The 25,432-nt window shown below is 38.8% G+C and overlaps 1 protein-coding gene across 1 annotated transcript in view; it reads left to right on the top strand.

Moving 5' to 3' along the window:
• Nucleotides 1–25,432, top strand: part of LOC139454803 (zinc finger protein ZFP2-like) — a 27,011-nt gene continuing 1,579 nt past the window's right edge. Inside the window, exons 1-5 of the mRNA XM_071236429.1 lie at nucleotides 1–952; nucleotides 2,545–2,756; nucleotides 5,897–6,029; nucleotides 9,181–9,382; nucleotides 18,516–18,731. Of these exons, the coding sequence (XP_071092530.1) occupies nucleotides 59–952; nucleotides 2,545–2,756; nucleotides 5,897–6,029; nucleotides 9,181–9,382; nucleotides 18,516–18,731 (1,657 nt within the window). The 5' untranslated portion in view covers nucleotides 1–58. The remainder of the gene's footprint in view (nucleotides 953–2,544; nucleotides 2,757–5,896; nucleotides 6,030–9,180; nucleotides 9,383–18,515; nucleotides 18,732–25,432) is intronic.

Consider the following 25,432-nt stretch of genomic DNA (forward strand, 5'->3'; position numbering starts at 1 on the left):
GGAAAGTGAGAACTCTATTATTCTTTCAGTGAACACCATAACATCCACAGTAACGGAAATGCAAAGCCAACCACAGAATCCTGACTTTGTTACTGAAACACATGTAGTCATGGACCATGAGAGAGAATTGTTGGGGAAAGGTGGCCGCAAGAAACACTCTGAAACTGACACGCAGGAGTCAGTAGACCTCAAGACACACGCTGTTGCCGACGCGCAGGAAACAGGCGATCTCAAGAAACACTCTGTCCCCGACACGGGTGAAACAGGTGATCTCAAGAAACTATCTGTTACTGACATGCATGAAACAGGTGATCGCAAGCAGCACAAGTATTGTGATGGCCCAGCGAAGCAGTCTCAGTGTAGTGAGTGTGAAAAAACATTTGCGAAATCATGTAGCATGAAAAGGCACATGCTTTGTCACAGTGAAGTCAAGCCTTATCAGTGTGTTGAATGTGGGAAAACATTTACACAATCAGGTAGCATGGAGAAACACATGAGGATTCACAGTGGAAACAAACCTTATAAGTGTAGTGTATGTGAGAAAACATTTAAAGAATCGGGTACTCTGAAGAGACACATGAAGACTCACAGTGGTATCAAGCCTTATCAGTGTATTGAATGTGGGAAAACATACGCTGAATCATATTCTCTGCGGACACACATGAGAATACACAGTGGAATCAAACCTCATCAGTGTAGTGTATGTGAGAAAACATTTACAGAATCGGGCACTCTGAAGACACACATGAGGATTCACAGTGGGATCAAGCCTTATCAGTGTGTTGAATGTGGGGAAACTTTTATACAATCACGTTGCCTGAAGTCACACATGAGTGGTCACAGTGGAATCAAGCCTTATCAGTGCATCGTGTGTGAGAAAACATTTAAAGACTCTTATTACTTGAAGTCACACATGAGGATTCACAGTGGAATCAAGCCTTATCAGTGCATCGTTTGTGAGAAAACATTTTCTCTCTCACGTAATCTGAAGACACACATGAGGATTCACACTGGAGTCACGCCGTATCATTGTGTTGAATGTGGGAAAGGATTTGCACAGTCAGGTAGCCTGAAGAGACACATGATGATTCACAGTTAAATCCGTTAATTTCATTAGTGAATGAGTGTACATTACAATTGATATATGCTAAGCCAAGCGACGTGTTTTCGGTTAATCCTTTAATCCATGCATGGGCTTTGGACACCTGGAGGTTGGTGTATTCCATCTGCTCTGCATAACGGCAGCTGGGCCCACATCAATCCACGCGATAGAACATTTGCTACAGTGTTACAAGGTTATTGGAAAATTCAATCGCTCATATAGGTTGAGAATGTTTTCTTGTCTTCTTGTTTTGACTACTACCCCTTACTCGGATAATTTTCAGTTACTCACTCACTCACTCACTCACTCACTCACTCACTCACTAGGTATCAATATGCATGGAAACATTTCCTGCCAAATATTGATGATAGCTCATCTTTGATTTCAAGTTAATATTTACGTTTATATACGTGTTTCTTTGGCCTTAATCCAGGAGACTACTTCAACCAGCATGAGTCGTATTGTTATAAGGTTAAACTGCATCGCCACAAGCTTAGAAAATAATAACAAAGTCAAGCTTTATATTGGTGGTTATTAGATACATATCCCATGTGCGACACACCTGTTGTTACACAGCCTAGGGATATATATACTGGAGTATATAGGATTACCACAGAGACCAAGGTATACATTGATTGTCATTCTGGAGCTTTAGCATGTTATTGTAAAATGTTATGATGTGACGAAAAGAAAGGCAGGCGGGAAATAATTCCTACCTGATTTCTAAGAGTTCAGTTATATCGCCGCGTGTCAGCTTAATGTGGGAGGAAAGCCTGAAGTGATGCAGGTGTCAGGCGTTTACTACTTCGGTGAAACCCACGAACACGGGCTGACAAACCTAGAAACATAATTGGGGGGAACCGGGATTCCAACCCACAATCATAGGTTTCTGGTGTGCCCAAGGGACGCAACTCTGTAAATCGCGGCGCCTTAGACCACTGGGCATCCGGCTGCTGTTGAAATGAAGAGCAGGATATCAACTTATTCTAAAAATAGCTACACTAACGCCCCTACGCCACCATATATTGTATCCCGCAATGTCGGTAGGATTTATACTCCAATGCCACACTCGAAAGAAAGTGACAAAGAAAGAAATGGAGGTATTTTACACGTCTAAAATTTCAATTACCTCAAAGAAAACGTTTCCCTCATCCTTCAAAACGGGGTTTGTAAAATGCGTCAATCGGAAGGTGTACACTTGTTATGACAGCACGCACGGAAAATGTCAAATACGTGTACAGGTGTCATTAAGAATTAAACGTCACTGGATCAGTGAGCCAAGCATTAGAGGACAATGACTGGTCCCTTGTTTCTGTTTAGGCCAATGGCAAGGTAACAGTCTGTTCTAAAAATAGCTACACAAGCGCCTCAATCAGAAACTATGGTTGCAATATGTATGTAGACCCGGATGGTCAGTAACAGAGTATTTTTGTTACTATCAGTGTGGTGAATGTGGGAAAGCATTTACAAAATCACGTAGCCTGAAGTCTCACATGAGGATTCACAGTGGACTCAAGCCTTATCAGTGCATCGTATGTGAGAAAACATTTGCCTTCTCGGGTAATCTGAAGAAACACATGAGGATTCACACTGGAGTCACGCCGTATCAGTGTGTTGAATGTGGGAAAGGATTTGCACAGTCAGGTAGTCTGAAGTCACACATGAGGATTCACAGTTAAATCCGTTAATTTCATTAGTGAATGAGTGTACATTACAACTGATATATGCTAAGCCAAACGACGTGTTTTCGGTTAATCCTTTAATCCATGCATGGGCTTTGGACACCTGGAGGTTGGTGTATTCCATCTGCTCTGCATAACGACAGATGTTGCAGGTTCCAGATTTGACTCCCTCCATATGTATACGTTTTATTATTATTTAAAAAAATATCTTCAAGGAGATGAGACAAGTGTGTGCTAACCCCCCATTTTTCAACAACATGTTAATTATTAATACTCAAAATCGTTGATTATGTACCCATGACAAAAGGTTGTGAAAGTAAATAATTCATTTCAATATATCAGTGTATTTATGTAAAGTAATGTCCATTTTCGGCAATCATTTGGGGCCGTTGCCCTTCACTAATAGGACGACGATGTCAGTTGTAGAAACAATTCACTAATGTTGGACCAGACTTTCCGATATTCCGTTTTCGTGATTTTATTTTCATATTGAAATTTACTTATTTCTTTGTCAATTCAAGAGGTTCAGGCTTTACATTTGGCAGCTTTTTGTGATCGAGGCAATATGCAAACTATATGCAGGTTACACTCGGAAGTGAAGGCTCCTATACACTGCAATGGAGGAATGTGCATAATAAATAAGATCCATTTCTGGGTTTTGATTCTATAAACTGATTTTGCTTTTCTTATCATTGATATTACCTGATTTTTAACTTGTCTAAGCTTGCGCCAATGACTTGGTATGTTACAACATTTAGCTACCTTATGCTGGCAGGTTCTCCCTCGCACAAAGGAGCGTATTGGCTATGCACAGTTCATCCTTGATCCTATAATTACCTCATTGGTACTGGTTGGTGTCGTCATATACACAGATATAGTTTTTTCCACATATAACCGCTCACAGTGGTACATGGACATATATGCAAGAAAGTCATTTGATCAACAGAGGACTCTCGCATGAGAATGAGAATATACACTAAAAGTTAGGAAGTATACAGGAGACAAATCTGCTGAGGTTTCTGAACACTGAGACTTTAGGAGTAGAAAATAGTTGTTGAAGTTTGGGAGAACAGGTAGTTTCATCAGTTGTTGATCCAGGCGCTGCTGTCAGTGTTTTGAGTCTTGAAGTTTTCAATGACACGGGTCTGGTGAAATAAATCCCTATTTAAAAGTCAGAGGTGAGATCTCTTCAAGGAATAAGTCATAATATGATACCAGTTTTAGGACAAGTTTTACGTCCCATCACTATTGGTGATTTTCAAATGGACCAATTATGTTAATACCGCTCTAGCAAAAAATAATAGAAGCAAAAGTATATTCATCAAGTAATATTGAGACATGTTGGTTATACATATATATACATTAAAACCGAATAAGCACGGGTTGTCAACAGTTAGGTGAAGTTGACGGAAAGTTGTTCAATTTCCAAGAAAAGAAAAGAAAGTCATTAACTATTTAATATTTAGACCAAATGATAGAGCAACTAACCCACTCCCTGTCTTGCTACAGACAATCCAATTACTCAATCTCAACTTGACAAAATGGGAGACGGGCATGACAATCCCAGTGTCACAGAAATGAACCACACGCGGGAACAAAATGGTACCTTTTATTCACAGGAGGATACGTTAGCACAGTAAACTGCAGTTTTCGTATTGGAGACGTCTAATATTGATTTGTGCATATGTATTATTTCAGGTTTGTCAATGGAGAAAATATTTCAAGGTTCTCTTTGAAAACTGCACTTTTGATGAGGAATCATTATTACATGATTGTAATGTACGGAGCTGGGCCCACATCAATCCACGCGATAGAACATTTGCTACAGTGTTACAAGGTTATTGGAAAATTTAATCGCTCATATAGGTTGAGAATGTCTTCTTGTCTTCTTGTTTTGACTACTACCCCTTACTCGGATTATTTTCAGTTACTCACTCACTCACTCACTCACTCACTAGGTATCAATATGCATGGAAACATTTCCTGCCAAATATTGATGATAGCTCATCTTTGATTTCAAGTTAATATTTACGTTTATATACGTGTTTCTTTGGCCTTAATCCAGGAGACTACTTCAACCAGCATGAGTCGTATTGTTATAAGGTTAAACTGCATCGCCACAAGCTTAGAAAATAATAACAAAGTCAAGCTTTATATTGGTGGTTATTAGATACATATCCCATGTGCGACACACCTGTTGTTACACAGCCTAGGGATATATATACTGGAGTATATAGGATTACCACAGAGACCAAGGTATACATTGATTGTCATTCTGGAGCTTTAGCATGTTATTGTAAAATGTTATGATATGACGAAAAGAAAGGCAGGCGGGAAATAATTCCTACCTGATTTCTAAGAGTTCAGTTATATCGCCGCGTGTCAGCTTAATGTGGGAGGAAAGCCTGAAGTGATGCAGGTGTCAGGCGTTTACTACTTCGGTGAAACCCACGAACACGGGCTGACAAACCTAGAAACATAATTGGGGCGAACCGGGATTCCAACCCACAATCATAGGTTTCTGGTGTGCCCAAGGGACGCAACTCTGTAAATCGCGGCGCCTTAGACCACTGGGCATCCGGCTGCTGTTGAAATGAAGAGCAGGATATCAACTTATTCTAAAAATAGCTACACTAACGCCCCTACGCCACCATATATTGTATCCCGCAATGTCGGTAGGATTTATACTCCAATGCCACACTCGAAAGAAAGTGACAAAGAAAGAAATGGAGGTATTTTACACGTCTAAAATTTCAATTACCTCAAAGAAAACGTTTCCCTCATCCTTCAAAACGGGGTTTGTAAAATGCGTCAATCGGAAGGTGTACACTTGTTATGACAGCACGCACGGAAAATGTCAAATACGTGTACAGGTGTCATTAAGAATTAAACGTCACTGGATCAGTGAGCCAAGCATTAGAGGACAATGACTGGTCCCTTGTTTCTGTTTAGGCCAATGGCAAGGTAACAGTCTGTTCTAAAAATAGCTACACAAGCGCCTCAATCAGAAACTATGGTTGCAATATGTATGTAGACCCGGATGGTCAGTAACAGAGTATTTTTGTTACTATCAGTGTGGTGAATGTGGGAAAGCATTTACAAAATCACGTAGCCTGAAGTCTCACATGAGGATTCACAGTGGACTCAAGCCTTATCAGTGCATCGTATGTGAGAAAACATTTGCCTTCTCGGGTAATCTGAAGAAACACATGAGGATTCACACTGGAGTCACGCCGTATCAGTGTGTTGAATGTGGGAAAGGATTTGCACAGTCAGGTAGCCTGAAGAGAAACATGATGATTCACAGTTAAATCCGTTAATTTCATTAGTGAATGAGTGTACATTACAACTGATATATGCTAAGCCAAACGACGTGTTTTCGGTTAATCCTTTAATCCATGCATGGGCTTTGGACACCTGGAGGTTGGTGTATTCCATCTGCTCTGCATAACGACAGATGTTGCAGGTTCCAGATTTGACTCCCTCCATATGTATACGTTTTATTATTATTTAAAAAAATATCTTCAAGGAGATGAGACAAGTGTGTGCTAACCCCCCATTTTTCAACAACATGTTAATTATTAATACTCAAAATCGTTGATTATGTACCCATGACAAAAGGTTGTGAAAGTAAATAATTCATTTCAATATATCAGTGTATTTATGTAAAGTAATGTCCATTTTCGGCAATCATTTGGGGCCGTTGCCCTTCACTAATAGGACGACGATGTCAGTTGTAGAAACAATTCACTAATGTTGGACCAGACTTTCCGATATTCCGTTTTCGTGATTTTATTTTCATATTGAAATTTACTTATTTCTTTGTCAATTCAAGAGGTTCAGGCTTTACATTTGGCAGCTTTTTGTGATCGAGGCAATATGCAAACTATATGCAGGTTACACTCGGAAGTGAAGGCTCCTATACACTGCAATGGAGGAATGTGCATAATAAATAAGATCCATTTCTGGGTTTTGATTCTATAAACTGATTTTGCTTTTCTTATCATCGATATTACCTGATTTTTAACTTGTCTAAGCTTGCGCCAATGACTTGGTATGTTACAACATTTAGCTACCTTATGCTGGAAGGTTCTCCCTCGCACAAAGGAGCGTATTGGCTATGCACAGTTCATCCTTGATCCTATAATTACCTCACTGGTACTGGTTGGTGTCGTCATATACACAGATATAGTTTTTTCCACATATAACCGCTCACAGTGGTACATGGACATATATGCAAGAAAGTCATTTGATCAACAGAGGACTCTCGCATGAGAATGAGAATATACACTAAAAGTTAGGAAGTATACAGGAGACAAATCTGCTGAGGTTTCTGAACACTGAGACTTTAGGAGTAGAAAATAGTTGTTGAAGTTTGGGAGAACAGGTAGTTTCATCAGTTGTTGATCCAGGCGCTGCTGTCAGTGTTTTGAGTCTTGAAGTTTTCAATGACACGGGTCTGGTGAAATAAATCCCTATTTAAAAGTCAGAGGTGAGATCTCTTCAAGGAATAAGTCATAATATGATACCAGTTTTAGGACAAGTTTTACGTCCCATCACTATTGGTGATTTTCAAATGGACCAATTATGTTAATACCGCTCTAGCAAAAAATAATAGAAGCAAAAGTATATTCATCAAGTAATATTGAGACATGTTGGTTATACATATATATACATTAAAACCGAATAAGCACGGGTTGTCAACAGTTAGGTGAAGTTGACGGAAAGTTGTTCAATTTCCAAGAAAAGAAAAGAAAGTCATTAACTATTTAATATTTAGACCAAATGATAGAGCAACTAACCCACTCCCTGTCTTGCTACAGACAATCCAATTACTCAATCTCAACTTGACAAAATGGGAGACGGGCATGACAATCCCAGTGTCACAGAAATGAACCACACGCGGGAACAAAATGGTACCTTTTATTCACAGGAGGATACGTTAGCACAGTAAACTGCAGTTTTCGTATTGGAGACGTCTAATATTGATTTGTGCATATGTATTATTTCAGGTTTGTCAATTGAGAAAATATTTCAAGGTTCTCTTTGAAAACTGCACTTTTGATGAGGAATCATTATTACATGATTGTAATGTACGGAGCTGGGCCCACATCAATCCACGCGATAGAACATTTGCTACAGTGTTACAAGGTTATTGGAAAATTTAATCGCTCATATAGGTTGAGAATGTCTTCTTGTCTTCTTGTTTTGACTACTACCCCTTACTCGGATTATTTTCAGTTACTCACTCACTCACTCACTCACTCACTCACTCACTAGGTATCAATATGCATGGAAACATTTCCTGCCAAATATTGATGATAGCTCATCTTTGATTTCAAGTTAATATTTACGTTTATATACGTGTTTCTTTGGCCTTAATCCAGGAGACTACTTCAACCAGCATGAGTCGTATTGTTATAAGGTTAAACTGCATCGCCACAAGCTTAGAAAATAATAACAAAGTCAAGCTTTATATTGGTGGTTATTAGATACACATCCCATGTGCGACACACCTGTTGTTACACAGCCTAGGGATATATATACTGGAGTATATAGGATTACCACAGAGACCAAGGTATACATTGATTGTCATTCTGGAGCTTTAGCATGTTATCGTAAAATGTTATGATGTGACGAAAAGAAAGGCAGGCGGGAAATAATTCCTACCTGATTTCTAAGAGTTCAGTTATATCGCCGCGTGTCAGCTTAATGTGGGAGGAAAGCCTGAAGTGATGCAGGTCTCAGGCGTTTACTACTTCGGTGAAACCCACGAACACGGGCTGACAAACCTAGAAACATAATTGGGGGGAACCGGGATTCCAAACCAAAATCATAGGTTTCTGGTGTTCCCAAGGGACGCAACTCTGCAAATCGCAGCGCCTTAGACCACTGGGCATCCGGCTTCTGTTGAAATGAAGAGCAGGATATCAACTTATTCTAAAAATAGCTACACTAACGCCCCTACGCCACCATATATTGTATCCCGCAATATCGGTAGGATATATACTCCAATGCCACACTCGAAAGAAAGTGACAAAGAAAGAAATGGAGGTATTTTACACGTCTAAAATTTCAATTACCTCAAAGAAAACTTTTCCCTCATCCTTCAAAACGGGGTTTGTAAAATGCGTCAATCGGAAGGTGTGCACTTGTTATAACAGCACGCACGGAAAATGTCAAATACGTGTACTGGTGTAATTAAGAATTAAACGTCACAGGATCAGTGAGCCACGCATTACAGGACAATGACTGGTCCCCTGCTTCTGTTTAGGCCAATGGCAAGGTAACAGTCTGTTCTTAAAATAGCTACACAAGCGCCTTAATCAGAAACTATGGTTGCAATATGTATGTAGACCCGGATGGTCAATAACAGAGTATTTTTGTTACTATCAGTGTGGTGAATGTGGGAAAGCATTTACACAATCACGTAGCCTGAAGTCTCACATGAGGATTCACAGTGGACTCAAGCCTTATCAGTGCATCGTATGTGAGAAAACATTTGCCTTCTCGGGTAATCTGAAGAAACACATGAGGATTCACACTGGAGTCACGCCGTATCAGTGTGTTGAATGTGGGAAAGGATTTGCACAGTCAGGTAGTCTGAAGTCACACATGATGATTCATAGTTAAATCCGTTAATTTCATTAGTGAATGAGTGTACATTACAACTGATATATGCTAAGCCAAGCGACGTGTTTTCGGTTAATCCTTTAATCCATGCATGGGCTTTGGACACCTGGAGGTTGGTGTATTCCATCTGCTCTGCATAACGGCAGATGTCACAGGGTCCAGATTAGACTCCCTCCATATGTATACGTTTTATTATTATTTAAAAAGATATCTTCAAGGAGATGAGACAAGTGTGTGCTAACCCCCCATTTTTCAACAACATGTTACTCTATCATTACTCAAATTTGTTGATTATGTACACATGAGAAAAGGTTGTGAAAGTAAATGATTTATTTCAATATATCAGTATATTTGTGTAAAATATGGGCCATTTTCGGCAATAATTTGGGGCCGTTGCCCTTCACTAATAGGACGACGATGTCAGTTGCAGAAACAATTCACTAATGTTGGACCAGACTTTCCGATATTCCGTTTTCATGATTTTACTTTCATATTGACGTTTGCTCATATCATTGTCAATTCAAGAGATTCACGCTTTACATTTGCCAGTTTTTTTGTGATCGAGGCAATATGCAAACTATATGCAGGTTACACTCGGAAGTGAAGGCTTCTATACACTGCAATGGAGGAATGTGCATAATAAATAAGATCCATTTCTGGGTTTTGATTCTATAAACTGTTTTTGCTTTTCTTACCATCGATATTACCTGATTTCTAACTTTCTAAGCTTGCGCCAATGACTTGGTATGTTACAACATTTAGCTACCTTATGCTGGCAGGTTCTCCCTCGCACAAAGGAGCGTATTGGCTATGCACAGTTCATCCTTGATCCTATAATTACCTCATTGGTAGTGGTTGGTGTCGTCATAGACACAGACATAGTTTTTTCCACATATAACCACTCACAGTGGTACATGGACATAGATGCATAGGTGCTTATTCGGTTTTAATGTATATATATGTATAACCAACATGTCTCAATATTACTTGATGAATATACTTTTGCTTCTATTATTTTTTGCTAGAGCGGTATTAACATAATTGGTCCATTTGAAAATCACCAATAGTGATTCCCCCCGAACCACATGATTTGATGAAGATTGTTTAACCCCAAGAAAGCGTTTACATGCTAGTATCTGGATTTGCTCTAATTCTTTGTAGGTATCTACACCCCAAATCTCGGCACCGTATAAAAGAATTGGAGATATTTTAGAATCAAAAATTTTGAAAAACAAGTCATAAGGAAGAGGTTGAAGCATTTTTAGAGATTTAATGACACCAAATAGGACCTTTTTAGCTTGTAAAGCAGCACTATTAACATGCAAAGACCAGGAGAGAGTTTTTGAAAGAATGGTACCGAGATATTTATAAGAACTTACACACTGAAGTTTTTTACCTTTGAAATACCACATTTCATATTTTGATAAAATACCCCCGTTTTTAAATACCACTACCTTAGTTTTATCCAAGTTGACTGTTAGATGATAGTTACTACAAAAACTTTCCAGAGCTTTTATGCGTCTTTGAAGGACATACACAGTATCAGCAATAAGTGCAACATCATCAGCAAACAACAATAGAAAAATCTGTACAGTGTCAGGGTGTAGCTGTACACCTGGAGTGCATGTTGATTCTATATACAAAGCTAAGTCGTTTATAAAAATAGAAAATAAGAATGGACTCATTACGCAGCCTTGCCGAAGTCCTAGAGGGCAATCAAAACATTCTGTAAAACAATTTCTGATCTTAACACAGCTTTTAACACAGGAATAGATGGATTCTAATGCAATTAACATTTTTGGGGACACACCTCTGGATTTAAGAACTAGCCAAAGTTTAGATCTATTTACAAAATCGAAAGCCTTTTTAAAGTCAACAAAAAGAACATATAATTTACCACCCTTCTTAGACAGATAATGCTGGATTACAGACTGCAGAATAAATATATTATCAATAGTACTATAACCTTTCCTAAAATTTTATCATACGCATCAGACCAGAACGTAAGTCTTGAATTAAGTACAGATACATAAAGTTTACAAAAAGTGCTGAGCAAGGAGATACCACGGTAGTTATTGGGGTTTGAGTAATCGCCCTTCTTATGCAGAGGTATAATAACACCAGTACACCACGACTCGGGAAACGAACCATTTTCAAATAAAATGTTAAACAAGGTTGTTAGGTATGGTACTATTAAAACACTTGATGCTTTGAAAAATTCAGAAATAAGAGAATCATTTCCTGGCGACTTGCAGTTTTTTAATTGATTGATAGCTTGCAACACCTCGTCTTCAGTTATACGGCTGTCAAGGATAGAACATGTGACATCATCAAAAGGATAATCTACACCATCTTTCGTAATATCACGAGAGAAATCGGTATGCATATCTTGGAATAAATTTTTAAAATGCGAAAACCAGTCACTAATGGGGATAGACGATTCCCTTTCTTCAACACCAGTGTATTTTCTTAACATTTCCCAGAATGTTTTGCAATTATTGATATTGGATGAAAGTCTGTCACGAATCAAATCATTAAAAGCTCTTTTCTTACTCCTTACGATATCCATATATGTTTTACGCTGCAGTGAATAGGCTTGTAACGAAACATTATCCTTTTTCCTATTAAAAACATCTAGTAGTCGGAAGGCTTCTCTTCTGTGATAACCACATTCTTTATCAAACCACGGCTTGTCGCGTCCATGACGCTGAACAATCATACGCTTTGTAAAATCTGCTGCCTTCAACAAAGCTTCCGTAAATTTACTAATTGCTGCATTTATGTCTGTTAATGCTAACGTAATACAATCATCAAACAATTGCTTACTTTCATCACATGAGACATTTTCTCTTAACCGATCACCAAAGTTATCACGCCAAGTATACTTAATACAAACTTCGGGCTTCACATTCTCACCCGACATAGCATTGTCAATTTCAGTGTTACGTGACTGAAAGGTACAATTGATTGGCGCGTGCGGAGACTCGATCCGAGATCCGATGTTAAAATTCTTACACAATGTAAACAAATCCCTTGTTGTGATAGCATAGTCAATAACGCTTGCGCCTGTAGGGGACACAAACGTAAAATTTCCCACACTGGCATCAGATCCACATCGACCATTAAGTATAGACAAGTTAAGAGAAGCACACATATTAAGCAAAATTCGCCCAAATTTGTTCACAGTCTTATCGGATGAAAATCGCTGTGTGCAAATACCCTCACAGAGAAAATGACACTTGTCAATGTGCAGAGCTCTCATTATATCGTCCTCAAAAAATCAAAATCTGTCCCAGTGCGGGCGTTGAAGTCGCCCCCGAGGAGGATAGAGACGTCCCCCACTTGTTGTAGTACATCTATTAACGCATCCTGGAGTATAGATACGCCGCACTTGTTGGCTTTATTGACATACCAATTTGAATTCTCTGGATTGATGTATACACAACCTATAAGAGTGTCCTTAGCATTATTAAATACAGATTTCTTTAGCAAAATGAAAACACAGTTGTCACATATTTTTGACCACAAAATGGATTTTGAAAGTGTGTTTTTTATTAACAATGTAATACCACCGGATAGCCTACCTTGTTTGGAGATTTGACAAGCATCAACATTAAAGTAAACATATTCAGGGAACTCCTCTGAAAAGTCGTAAGCTTTTAGCCAGGTTTCACACAATCCTATAATTGTAAATGTACGTATGTATTTAAGAAATTCATTGTCATTGAGTTTAGATAGCAATCCGTTGACATTCCAAAATAGTAAGTTGAGATCAATAACACAGTTGTTGCTTGGGCTGTCGTCGCACCCCTATGTTTTTTTACCCTTGTTGCCTCGTGAACGGAGAGTACGTCCCTGATTACCCACTCTGTCGTTGCCAATGTCGATGCTGCTACCTGTATTATCAGAGCCCACGTTTCCCTGGTTGCTGTCGTCACGAGGGGGACGTCGGTCTGTAACGAATAGCTTGCCATACTTGTAGTAGCCGAATTTGTTGGCGTCCTTCAGCTCCTGCAGATTCTCCCGCTGGCGTTTCGTCAAGTCACTGGATATGCCAAATTTCCTTGACTTAAGTTTTTCACGGAGACCAGGCGCCCATACTTTGTCTTCTGGATATAAAAACTTAACTATCATTGGTTTGGGCGATTTTCCACTCTTGCTACCCAATCTGTGTGCAGCAATAATACTATCGGCGCCGATAGGATTAGAGTTTTCATCTTCACTCGCACAGGCATTTAACACATCACACACATAATTCTTACATGCGTTGGTAGTTTCGCGGGGTTTTTCAGACAGACCATACAAGATAACATTATTGCGTCTGCTGTATTGTTCCTGTTTATCAATTGTATCTTCTATTACACCAATTTTTTCATCGATCACAGAGACAGTCTCAATATTCTCCTTCACCGAGGCAGTAGTGTATTCCAGAGCCTCAAGTCTATCTGCAATATCTGAAGTTCAGTTATATCGCCGCGAGTCAGCTTAATGTGGGAGGAAAGCCTGAAGTGATGCAGGTCTCAGGCGTTTACTACTTCGGTGAAACCCACGAACACGGGCTGACAAACCTAGAAACATAATTGGGGCGAACCGGGATTCCAAACCAAAATCATAGGTTTCTGGTGTTCCCAAGGGACGCAACTCTGCAAATCGCGGCGCCTTAGACCACTGGGCATCCGGCTCCTGTTGAAATGAAGAGCAGGATACCAACATATTCTAAAAATAGCTACACTAACGCCCCTACGCCACCATATATTGTACCCCGCAATGTCGGTAGGATATATACTCCAATGCCACACTCGAAAGAAAGTGACAAAGAAAGAAATGGAGGTATTTTACACGTCTAAAATTTCAATTACCTCAAATAAAACTTTTCCCTCATCCTTCAAAACGGGGTTTGTGAAATGCGTCAATCGGAAGGTGTGCACTTGTTATAACAGCACGCACGGAGGATTCACACTGGAGTCACGCCGTATCAGTGTGTTGAATGTGGGAAAGGATTTGCACAGTCAGGTAGTCTGAAGTCACACATGATGATTCATAGTTAAATCCGTTAATTTCATTAGTGAATGAGTGTACATTACAACTGATATATGCTAAGCCAAGCGACGTGTTTTCGGTTAATCCTTTAATCCATGCATGGGCTTTGGACACCTGGAGGTTGGTGTATTCCATCTGCTCTGCATAACGGCAGATGTTGCAGGGTCCAGATTTGACTCCCTCCATATGTATACCTTTTATTATTATTTAAAAAAATATCTTCAAAGAGATGAGACAAGTGTATGCTAACCCCCCATTTTTCAACAACATTTTAATTTTTATTACTCAAAATCGTTGATTATGTACCCATGACAAAAGGTTGTGACAGTAAATAATTCATTTCAATATATCAGTGTATTTATGTAAAGTATTGGCCATTTTCGGCAATCATTTGGGGCCGTTGCCTTTCACTAATAGGACGACGATGTCAGTTGTAGAAACAATTCACTAATGTTGGACCAGACTTTCCGATATTCCGTTTTCGTGATTTTATTTTCATATTGAAATTTACTTATTTCATTGTCAATTCAAGAGGTTCACGCATTACATTTGTCAGCTTTTTGTGCTCGAGGCAATCTGCAAACTATATGCAGGTTACACTCGGAAGTGAAGGCTTCTATACACTGCAATGGAGGAATGTGCATAATAAATAAGATCCATTTCTGGGTATTGATTCTATAAACTGTTTTTGCTTTTCTTACCATCGATATTACCTGATTTCTAACTTTCTAAGCTTGCGCCAATGACTTGGTATGTTACAACATTTAGCTACCTTATGCTGGCAGGTTCTCCTTCGCACAAAGGAGCGTATTGGCTATGCACGGTTCATCCTTGATCCTATAATTACCTCACTGGTACTGGTTGGTGTCGTCATATACACAGATATAGTTTTTTCCACATATAACCGCTCACAGTGGTACATGGACATATATGCAAGAAAGTCATTTGATCAACAGAGGACTCTCGCATGAGAATGAGAATATACACTAAAAGTTAGGAAGTATACAGGAGACAAATCTGCTGAGGTTTCTGAACACTGAGACTTTAGGAGTAGAAAATAGTTGTTGAAGTTTGGGAGAACAGGTAGTTTCATCAACTGTGGATCCAGGCGCTGCTGTCAGTGTTTTGAGTCTTGAAGTTTTCAATGACACGGGTCTGGTGAAATAAATCCCTATTTAAAAGTCAGAGGTGAGATCTCTTCAAGGAATAAGTCATAATATAATACCAGTTTTAGGACAAGTTTTACGTCCCATCACTATTGGTGATTTTCAAATGGACCAATTATGTTAATACCGCTCTAGCAAAAAATAATAGAAGCAAAAGTATATTCATCAAGTAATATTGAGACATGTTGGTTATACATATATATACATTAAAACCGAATAAGCACGGGTTGTCAACAGTTAGGTGAAGTTGACGGAAAGTTGTTCAATTTCCAAGAAAAGAAAAGAAAGTCATTAACTATTTAATATTTAGACCAAATGATAGAGCAACTAACCCACTCCCTTTCTTGCTACAGACAATCCAATTACTCAATCTCAACTTGACAAAATGGGAGACGGGCATGACAATCCCAGTGTCACAGAAATGAACCACACGCAGGAACAAAATGCTACCTTTTATTCACAGGAGGATACGTTAGCACAGTAAACTGCAGTTTTCGTTTTGGAGACGTCTAATATTGATTTGTGCATATGTATTATTTCAGGTTTGTCAATGGAGAAAATATTTCAAGGTTCTCTTTGAAGACTGCACTGTTGATGAGGAATCATTATTACATGATTGTAATGCACGGAGCTGGGCCCACATCAATCCACGCGATAGATCATTTGCTACTCGGTTACAAGGTTATTGGAAATACAATCGTGCATATAGGTTGAGAATGTGTCTTTTTGTCTTCTTACTTCGTGTTTTGAATACTACCCCATGCTCGGATTATTTGCAGTTACTCACTCACTAGGTATCATTATGTATGGAAACCTTTCCTACAAAATATTGATGATAGCTCATCTTTGATTTCAAGTTAATATTTACGTTTATATACGTATTTCTTTATCCTTAACTCTTTCAACACCGTAGGCCGGTATACCGGCCAAGGAGCATCGAGTCCCCGGACACCTTTGGCCAGTTTACTGGCCAAGCCGTAGTCACGTCAAAGTAGTATATATTATGGACCTACCTGTAATATCATTCATTTGTTAAATCTATCACATTTCACAATGTCTGAAATACGTATTCCATTTCAATTTATCATTTTCTATCCATAAATTAAAAAAAATATTCACTATTTCCCGCGATGTTATTGAAAATTGAAATTGAAATTATTGAAAAACACACATAATAAATAATGTGAAAAACATAACTTTCATATTTATAAACCATAGGATCAGACCTTTCAAATGGTGTATAACATTTAAAATATCGGGTGGTCAGGCTCGCTGACTTGGTTGATGCATGTCATCGATCCAATTGCGTGGATCGATGCTCATGATGTCAATCACTGGATTGGAGTGCAGCGTTAAACAACAAAATAACAAAAAACAAACACAAACACAAACAAAAAGTAAAAAAAAGAGTAAAAATAACGTAAGTTGGTGATAAAAGAAAAAGTGACTTTTGAAATTTCATATTAAATTTATTTTACATTTCAAATGTTCAGTGTTTGGATTTTAAATGAGTTCATAAAGGCTGCAACTGCCCGATATATATGTTGCCAAAGTGGTACAATGGACAATTCCCGATCATACCCATTTGTCAGACACTTCATGAGAATATAAGGCATTCAGTTTGTTTCATAGGCTTTAATAGTCAACATGTATAATTCAGCAAGGTATAACATCTACATCAAGTGGGGGCGGTCGGGTAGCCTAGTGGTTAAAGCGTTCGCTCGTCACATCGAAGACCCGGTTTCGATTCCCGACATGGGTACAATGTGTTAAGCCCATTTCTGGTGTTCCCCGCTGGATATTGCTGGAATATTGCTGTGTGTAACCACGAAAATATGAAAATGAAAATCCAGTCAACAATTCGTCACGTTTAAATATATAATGCGACTCCGAATTTTCATGCAGGACAAATGTATCTTTGGTGCATGTTTTGACACAAATCCAAACGATATTGTCAGTTTCTATGATCCTAACAGCTGTGACCTCATGACTCAAAGGACAATGAACAGTGTTTGAAATTGCCAATTTACTTGCTATCAAGAAAGCTGTCCATTGCCCTTTGTGTAAGTACTTTCAAATAGAACGGTGTATGCAGAAGGGATTTCTAAAGAATTTGTTTGAAAAAAAATGAAAATTAATTATTGAAACGATACCTGGTGAGGAACATTTTTTACCCAATTACTGACTGAGTTACCCATTGATATGTCTGAATGTTTTCAGCATGAAACACAGTGATTAAAATATATATTTTATTTTCATCGATATTGTTACGTCGTGATGTCAATTACTTCCAACACTCGCTCACTCACTCACTTTGTGAAACCTTATGTAAAACCCATCAGCGCTAGATATTGACTGTGTAGAGTAGATGCCAGTTAGTTACCAGTGTGGCTGATGACACTGGCTGTCAATTACTTCCAATACTCGCTCACTTTGTGAAACCTTATGTAAAACCTATCAGCGCTAGATACTGACTGTGTAGAGTAGATGCCAGTTAGTTACCAGTGTGGCTGATGACACTGGCTGTTAATTACTTCCAATACTCGCTCACTTTGTGAAACCTTATGTAAAACCTATCAGCGCTAGATACTGACTGTGTAGAGTAGATGCCAGTTAGTTACCAGTGTGGCTGATGACACTGGCTGTTAATTACTTCCAACACTCACTCACTCACTCATGCAAAATATGCCAACCTATATTATCTCTGATTGTGGCCAAGGGCTGGAAGTCTTCAGGTCACCAGTGAGTCAACATACTAACTGAGGCTTGGATCCAAATCAGAGTCTACTTCTACAATTCCGACAGTTTGCCTGCTGTCGACTTATCTGATTCGTGCTGAAGCGTAGTAGGGCCACGGTGAGATTATTTTTTGTCGAAGTATCTTCTACGTAGGATTTATTATCTCCTACGTAAGACTTATCATCTCCTACGTAGTAGATAGGAAGTCCTACGTAGGAGATACTAAGTCCTACGTAGGAGATAGTAAGTACTACGTAGGAGATATTAAGTCCTACGTAGGAGATTACAAGCCCTACGTAGGAGATATTAAGTCCAACGTAGGAGATGCTAAGTCCTACGTAGGAGATAGTAAGTCCTACGTAGGAGATAGTAAGTCCAACATAGGAGATACCAAGTCCTACATAGGAGATACCAAGTCCTACATAGGAGATACTTAGACAAAAAAAATTCACTGTAGATTTGCAGCTATCATTTGACTACAAACCAGAATACTCTTTCTCGGAGTTATTTGAGGAACTATGTTATCTCTAATCTCGGGGCTCAAGCTACCTTCTGAGGAGGCCGTTGTACCGCAGATGTTAGAGTATGGTTGGTGCCGTGGGCCCATCGCCACCAGATGGAAGCACCTGACTCTCCCATGGCCGATTTACAGGACACTGGTTGTCAACCAGGCTAACAATCGGATCGCGAAACCAGGGAGTGAGAATCTGCCCAAGTCCTCTTCAATAGTCTTTTTTTTAAAAAACAACAACAACCAACAAAGAAATCAATAAGCACAAAAATATAATGTATACCAACTTGCCTAAATGACATATATAATATGTATATACAGTAATCACAAGTCGAACACAAAAAGAGTCTACAGTGCAACTTTCCAATAACGAAACTGACAATAGAAACCAGACACCTACACAACTCCACTAAATCTCCTTGAAGGTGTGAAACATGACTTGGTCAAGTCTTCTTCAACATGTTAAACACAACTAGACCAAGTTGCCTTTAACATGTGAACTGACTTGACCAATTCTACCTCAACATTTTAAACAAACTTTGTTAAATCTCCTGCAACATGGGACACAAGACTGTTCCAAATTGTGAAACATAAAGAATGTATGTGAAACATGGATGGACCAAGTGTCCTGTCACATGTGAAACATGGCTTGACCAAGTGTCCTGTAACATGTGAAACATGATGGGTCAAAGTCTCCTTCAACATGTGAAACATAATTGAACCAAGTCGCCTTTGACACATGAAACATTATTATTTGTTTGTTTGTTGTTTAATGCCGCACTCAGCAATATTCCAGCTATATGACAGGGGTCTGTAAGTAATCGAGTCTGGACCAGACAATCCAGTGATTGACATCATGAGCATCGATCCATGCAAATGGGATCAATGACATGCGTCGGGAAGCCTGACCGCACGATCTCGTTAGTTGCCTCTTACGACAAGTGAAACTTGATTAGACCAAGTCGCCTTCGACATGTGAAACATGATTGGACCAAGTGTCCTTCAACATGTACGAACAGTGTTATTAGAATTTTAATATTTAGTGATCACAACAGTGTGACAATATTAAAATATGAATTTTTAAAAATTATTTTGATGTAATTGAGATTCATTTCATCAGATCCTATTTGAAGAATGAAAGAGAAGGACAAATCATAATAATCATTATCTAACTTATTTATCCCATGCATCACCAGCAATTTACAAAAAGATGTCATAATATTGGAAAGGGTTGCATTTGACACTGCTCACAACAGTATTTCATGGTATAAGAGTATTGAAAAGGTTCTCCAGTATAATACACATGCAAGACATGCTTAGCTCCAAACCTGTTAAAGATTTTGCTTAAATTTAGGATAAACAGTATAAAGGCTTTGCTTGTCTTATCTGAACACATTTAGGATCTGAACACAGTAAAGAGTAAAGGGGTTGGGATCGAACTACATCCCCACAATGATGTGCTTAGAGTCCTGATATGTTTAGAATGTTAAAACATTCTGATCATAAAGCGATAACTTTTTCATGTCTTCCAGTTACCAATCACATAATCATATTCTAAATCTTTTAAGAAAATCTTCCAGTCCAAATGGTAATACATTAAATACTGGATTCTCTAAATATTGTGAGTTTCTTCAAAATATTCCTGTGTTCACCCAGCAGTGTATGGGACCTGGTAGAATGAGTGAGTGAGTTGGGTTTGACGCAGCTTTAAACAGTATTCCAATTAATTCACGGTATGTCAGCTTAATGTGGAAGGAAAACCCATGCAGGTCTTAGATGTTTGACACTTTAGGGAAACCCACGAGCAACCGGGTATGGTGCTGACAAACCCAGCAACATAAACGGGCCCACAATCACAGGTGTCTGCCGTGCCCAAGGGAGGCAACTCTGCACTAAGAATTGCAGCACCTGGTTCCCAGATGGAGATGGTTATGTGACTGTTAACCTTCTCATGAGTGAGTGAGTATGGTTTTACGCCGCTTTTAGCAATATTCCAGCAATATCACGACAGGGGGATACCAGAAATGGGCTTCACACATTGAACCCTTGCGGGAATCAAACCCGGGGTCTTCGGCGTGATGAGCGAAGGCTTTAACCACTAGGCGACCACCAGTTATATCACGGCGTGTCAGCTTAATGTGGGCGGAAAGCCCCAAGTGATGCAGGTCTCAGACATTTACCACTTCGGTGAAGCCCATGAGAATGGGTATGGTGCTGACAAACCTAGAAACTTCATTGGGGCGAACCAGGATTCAAACCCATAATCAGAGGTTCCTGGCGTGCTGAAGGGACACAACTCTGCACAGTGAATTGCAGCGCCTTAGACGAGTGGGCCACCCATGACCCCTTAGGATAATGGGACAAGTAATGTGTTTAGGTTTGTGTTGAGAATCGAGATACATTATATACACCGCAGTGATGGAGGTTTTAAATGTTTTACTCGATCAATGATACAGTTCTGACAAAAAATGGATAATTATTAGCAGGAATCTGGGATCTGAAGCCTAAACATGTAAAAGATAACCCTCATATTCTTAATGTCACTCTCAGATAAAACATTTTGATTTTCAAAAAAAACGATGAATAGAACTTTCATTAAACAATACAAATTGATATATATATATTAGATATAGATGTAGATATAGATATATAAATCATTTGTACAAATTTGACAAAAACAAACATCTGCTCTAACAACCCTGTAGCTTCAGCTTGAAACATTAATCAGACCAAGCATAATAATTAACTTTCATCATACAAATTTCAGTGACCACTGACTTACATTCTAACAGATCTACAGGTGTTTTCTTTAACATCATAACACATATGATCTTGATGATATCACCAGGTGTTTATGAACATCAACAGTCCAAATATAATGATTCTTACTAGGAAATTCAGCCCTTGGCAACTGATAAATAATGATGTTCACAAACAGTCACAATACAGTTGTTTCATAGTTTTTACAAATAAACTGGTAAAAATCACTTTTCATGCACAAAGTGTATTAATGTATATTAATGAAGGATTTGGATGCAAAACAACAATTGGACATTCAAGGATGTAAAGCTAAAAATAATGGTCTTGGTTCTCAGGCATCACCCACAGCATCATAAAGTCTGCCCCACGTTTTGTTTTTATTTCCATTTTCAAAAAAATATGAAAATCCTAATACTTGAACACAATGTACAACAAAAAATTGAAAATGGAAACAAAAACAAAATGTGCAATGAACTTTATGATGATGTGGGCAGTGCCTGAGAACCAAGACTATTATTTTAGTCACCAAAGAAGGGACACAACTCTGTACAGCAAAATAATGCACCTACATGTAAGATGACAGGCCACTCATACCCTCCCTCCATCCCCCAATTGTATCATATAATGTTTCACAGGCTACTGGACCATTAAATAATAAGTTGATATTTGAATCATAAATAAAAAATGTTTCATATCATTGGCAGCCAAACATTTAATGGAGACATTGTCACCGATTTTCTACTCAATTATCAAACAATAACAACAAAAATTGTCAGATAAATGACTATTCTACCCTGAATTTGGGAAATAGTTGATTCTGATTGGTCACACAGTGGTATCAAATCACAATAATCCCCCTCTGACTGAAACATCCAATTTCATGTCCATATCACTGCTGAAGCTTATATTTTGAGAATAGCACATCTTTTACAGTCATTTTCGGATGGTAAATTATGGGCTACAAAATGTAAAGTTGTGGTTCCTGCAATATTCAAAGGATGGGTGACAAAACACATCGTGCAGAAAACATGATACAATCTACAAAAAGAATGTATTTCAAGGTTCAAGGAAAACAGAGAGCTTGCCATTTGGCGCTTTTCTACATACGACTGTGACGTCCTTTCTTTTACATCACAATGAGTGATGTGACATGATAATATTGATGTGTAGTATAGGATGAAAACTTGATTAGTTTTCTTTTTAAGTTGCCGAGCTACTTTTTTCAGCGCCGGTCATAAGTTCGAGTGAAGAATTACGGTGTAAACAAACTGCTTGAGCATATTTGGTTGAAAGCCTGTCGTCGGTGATTCCATAAATTCTCATCAGCAACCCACTCAGAACACCAGACTCAACCAATGCCGTTTCACTCAATATACCAACTGAGTTCGCATTTTATTTGGTCATTGAAGAATGGAGATAAACATACTGTGTTTTCAATGTAGAGCTAGGTTACTGGTAGATTTAACCGCTTTAAGTTGAACATATGAAAAACTGGCGCTGCATGTTCAGTACCAAATTCAACATGGTTAAGTCTACAGTTAACCTAGCTCTACATTGTAAACACTGTATGATTATTTCCTAAGCATGCATTGTGTACAATGTCATGAACACCATGAGTGAGTGAGTTTGGTTCAACACCGCTTTGAACAGCATTTCAGTTATATGAACATGATGAAGGGCATCTGATTAATTTGGAAGAATGGACTGATGTAATGCAGGTCTAAGTGAGTGAGTTGGGTTTTACGCCGCCGCTTTTAACAGTCTTCCAGTTATATCACGGTGTGTCAGCTTAATGTGGGAGGAAAGCCTGAAGTGATGCAGGTCTCAGATGTTTACCACTTCGGTGAAACCCACGAGCACATGTATGGTGCTGACAAACCTAGAAACATAATCAGGGCGAACCGGGATTCGAACCCACAATCATAGGTTTCTGGCGTGCTCAAGGGACGCAACTCTGCACAGAGAATCGCGGCGCCTTAGACGACAGGGCCACCCGTGCCCCTAATGCAGGTCTAAAGACATTTACCCCTTTGTGAAACCCATGAACAAACCTGAAAATATAATCAGCTCAAATCTGGCATTCAAACCCATGATCATATGTTTCTGGCATGCCAAACATTTGCCTAAGGGACGCAACTCTGCACAACAAATTACAGTAGCTTATATGGTTTGACCATGAACATGAGTTTACTTTGTGGATATAAATGACCTATGAAAAACATGGCATGTCAATTGTTTTAAACAGCAATCTCATTAAAATCAGATCTATGTTCTTTGTTGCCGCTAAACAAAGATCTGAGGACATCCCATTACGGGTCACGTCAGAACGACCTTTCACGAACTTTGACCGACCACTGAAATGACAAAGAAGAAGTTGACATCAGCCAATTAAAAGCAGCTTTCTCGAGCTTTACGGCACTCGGTTCAACCTAGCGACTTCCATTTCAAAAATATGTTTGAACAGTTCTCGATTAAAATTTTGAAAACTGAACTAATGAACATTCCGGAATTTTTAATATATGGTTGCGATTGTATGGCAGTGCTAGCATGTACTGTGCAACGCCTCCTCCGTTCAAATGTTTATCCAACGAAAGCGAGAGATAGACGATAATTTTGACGGAATCAGTCGTACTGGCCGTAACTGTCGTTCGGAATACCCCATGTTAACGTTTTCGAGGTTGCATGATTAGAAAACACATTCTGACTGCCACTTTCATGATCTGGTAAGCGATGCTTTGATTGGTTGGATGAACGTGTCCTTCTGACGTGACCCATAATGGGATGACCTCAGATCTTTGTTTAGCGACAGCAAGAACTAAGATCTGATTATAATGAGATTGTTTAAACAGAGGCGCCTATCTCTAACATGTTGAGGAGAAAGGTTTTCATAACTTCACAACCAGTTGCAACCAAACCATGAGAATCACAGCAAATTTAGAAAACTGAACCCACACTCAAAAATACTCCTGCTACGTAATGGCAGTCAGTAAATATCCAATTCTTGACCAGACAATCCAGTGAATGACATCATTAGCATTGATGTAAGCAATGGGAATACAATGACTTACATCAACCAAGTCAGAGAGCCTGATCACCCAATCATGTTAGTCGCATCCTACAACAAGCATGGGTTGTTGAAGACCAATTCTAACCTGGATCTTCACGGGGGACAAGCATGGGTTGGTGAAGACCAATTCTAATATTTTGTCTAACCTGGATCTTCACAGGGGACAAGCATGGGTTGGTGAAGACCAATTCTAACCTGGATCTTCACAAGGGTAATGTTCAGCTAATCATGTATGCCAAGGTGAGCACTGTCAGACCAACATACATTTTGTTCACAGATATTTTCATAAAGGTGCTATTTGTTTGAAATACTGTAAATGGTGTAATTCTTGTCCCAACTGTCGAGACAAAAGCCACATCTACAACACTGCAGGATACATCTCAAGTCACCATGGCTACACTCATCAACTATGACAAACAACACATTGAACATGGTTTTCAATAAAATATAACATGTAAGAAAAACTCACATTTGATTTTCTGCTTAACAAACAAAACCCTCACAAACAAACCATCCTATCAATAATGAAAACTTGATTGACAACTGCACCACATTCATCATGTTAGGGCCTGACCGTTTTATAACCCAGGGGGGTGGTGGAGGGATCTGGGATTTTGTATGGAGACTAGATATGTTTTCAGCTACAGACGCAAAATCAGATATTTTTCACATAATAACTAGGAGCCTAAATATATATAGTTTTTTAAATCTTTTGCAACAATGTATTTTTAG

Source organism: Haliotis cracherodii, unplaced genomic scaffold (assembly GCF_022045235.1).
Source record: "Haliotis cracherodii isolate W230 unplaced genomic scaffold, xgHalCrac1.p SCAF_11, whole genome shotgun sequence".
NCBI lineage: Eukaryota > Metazoa > Mollusca > Gastropoda > Lepetellida > Haliotidae > Haliotis > Haliotis cracherodii.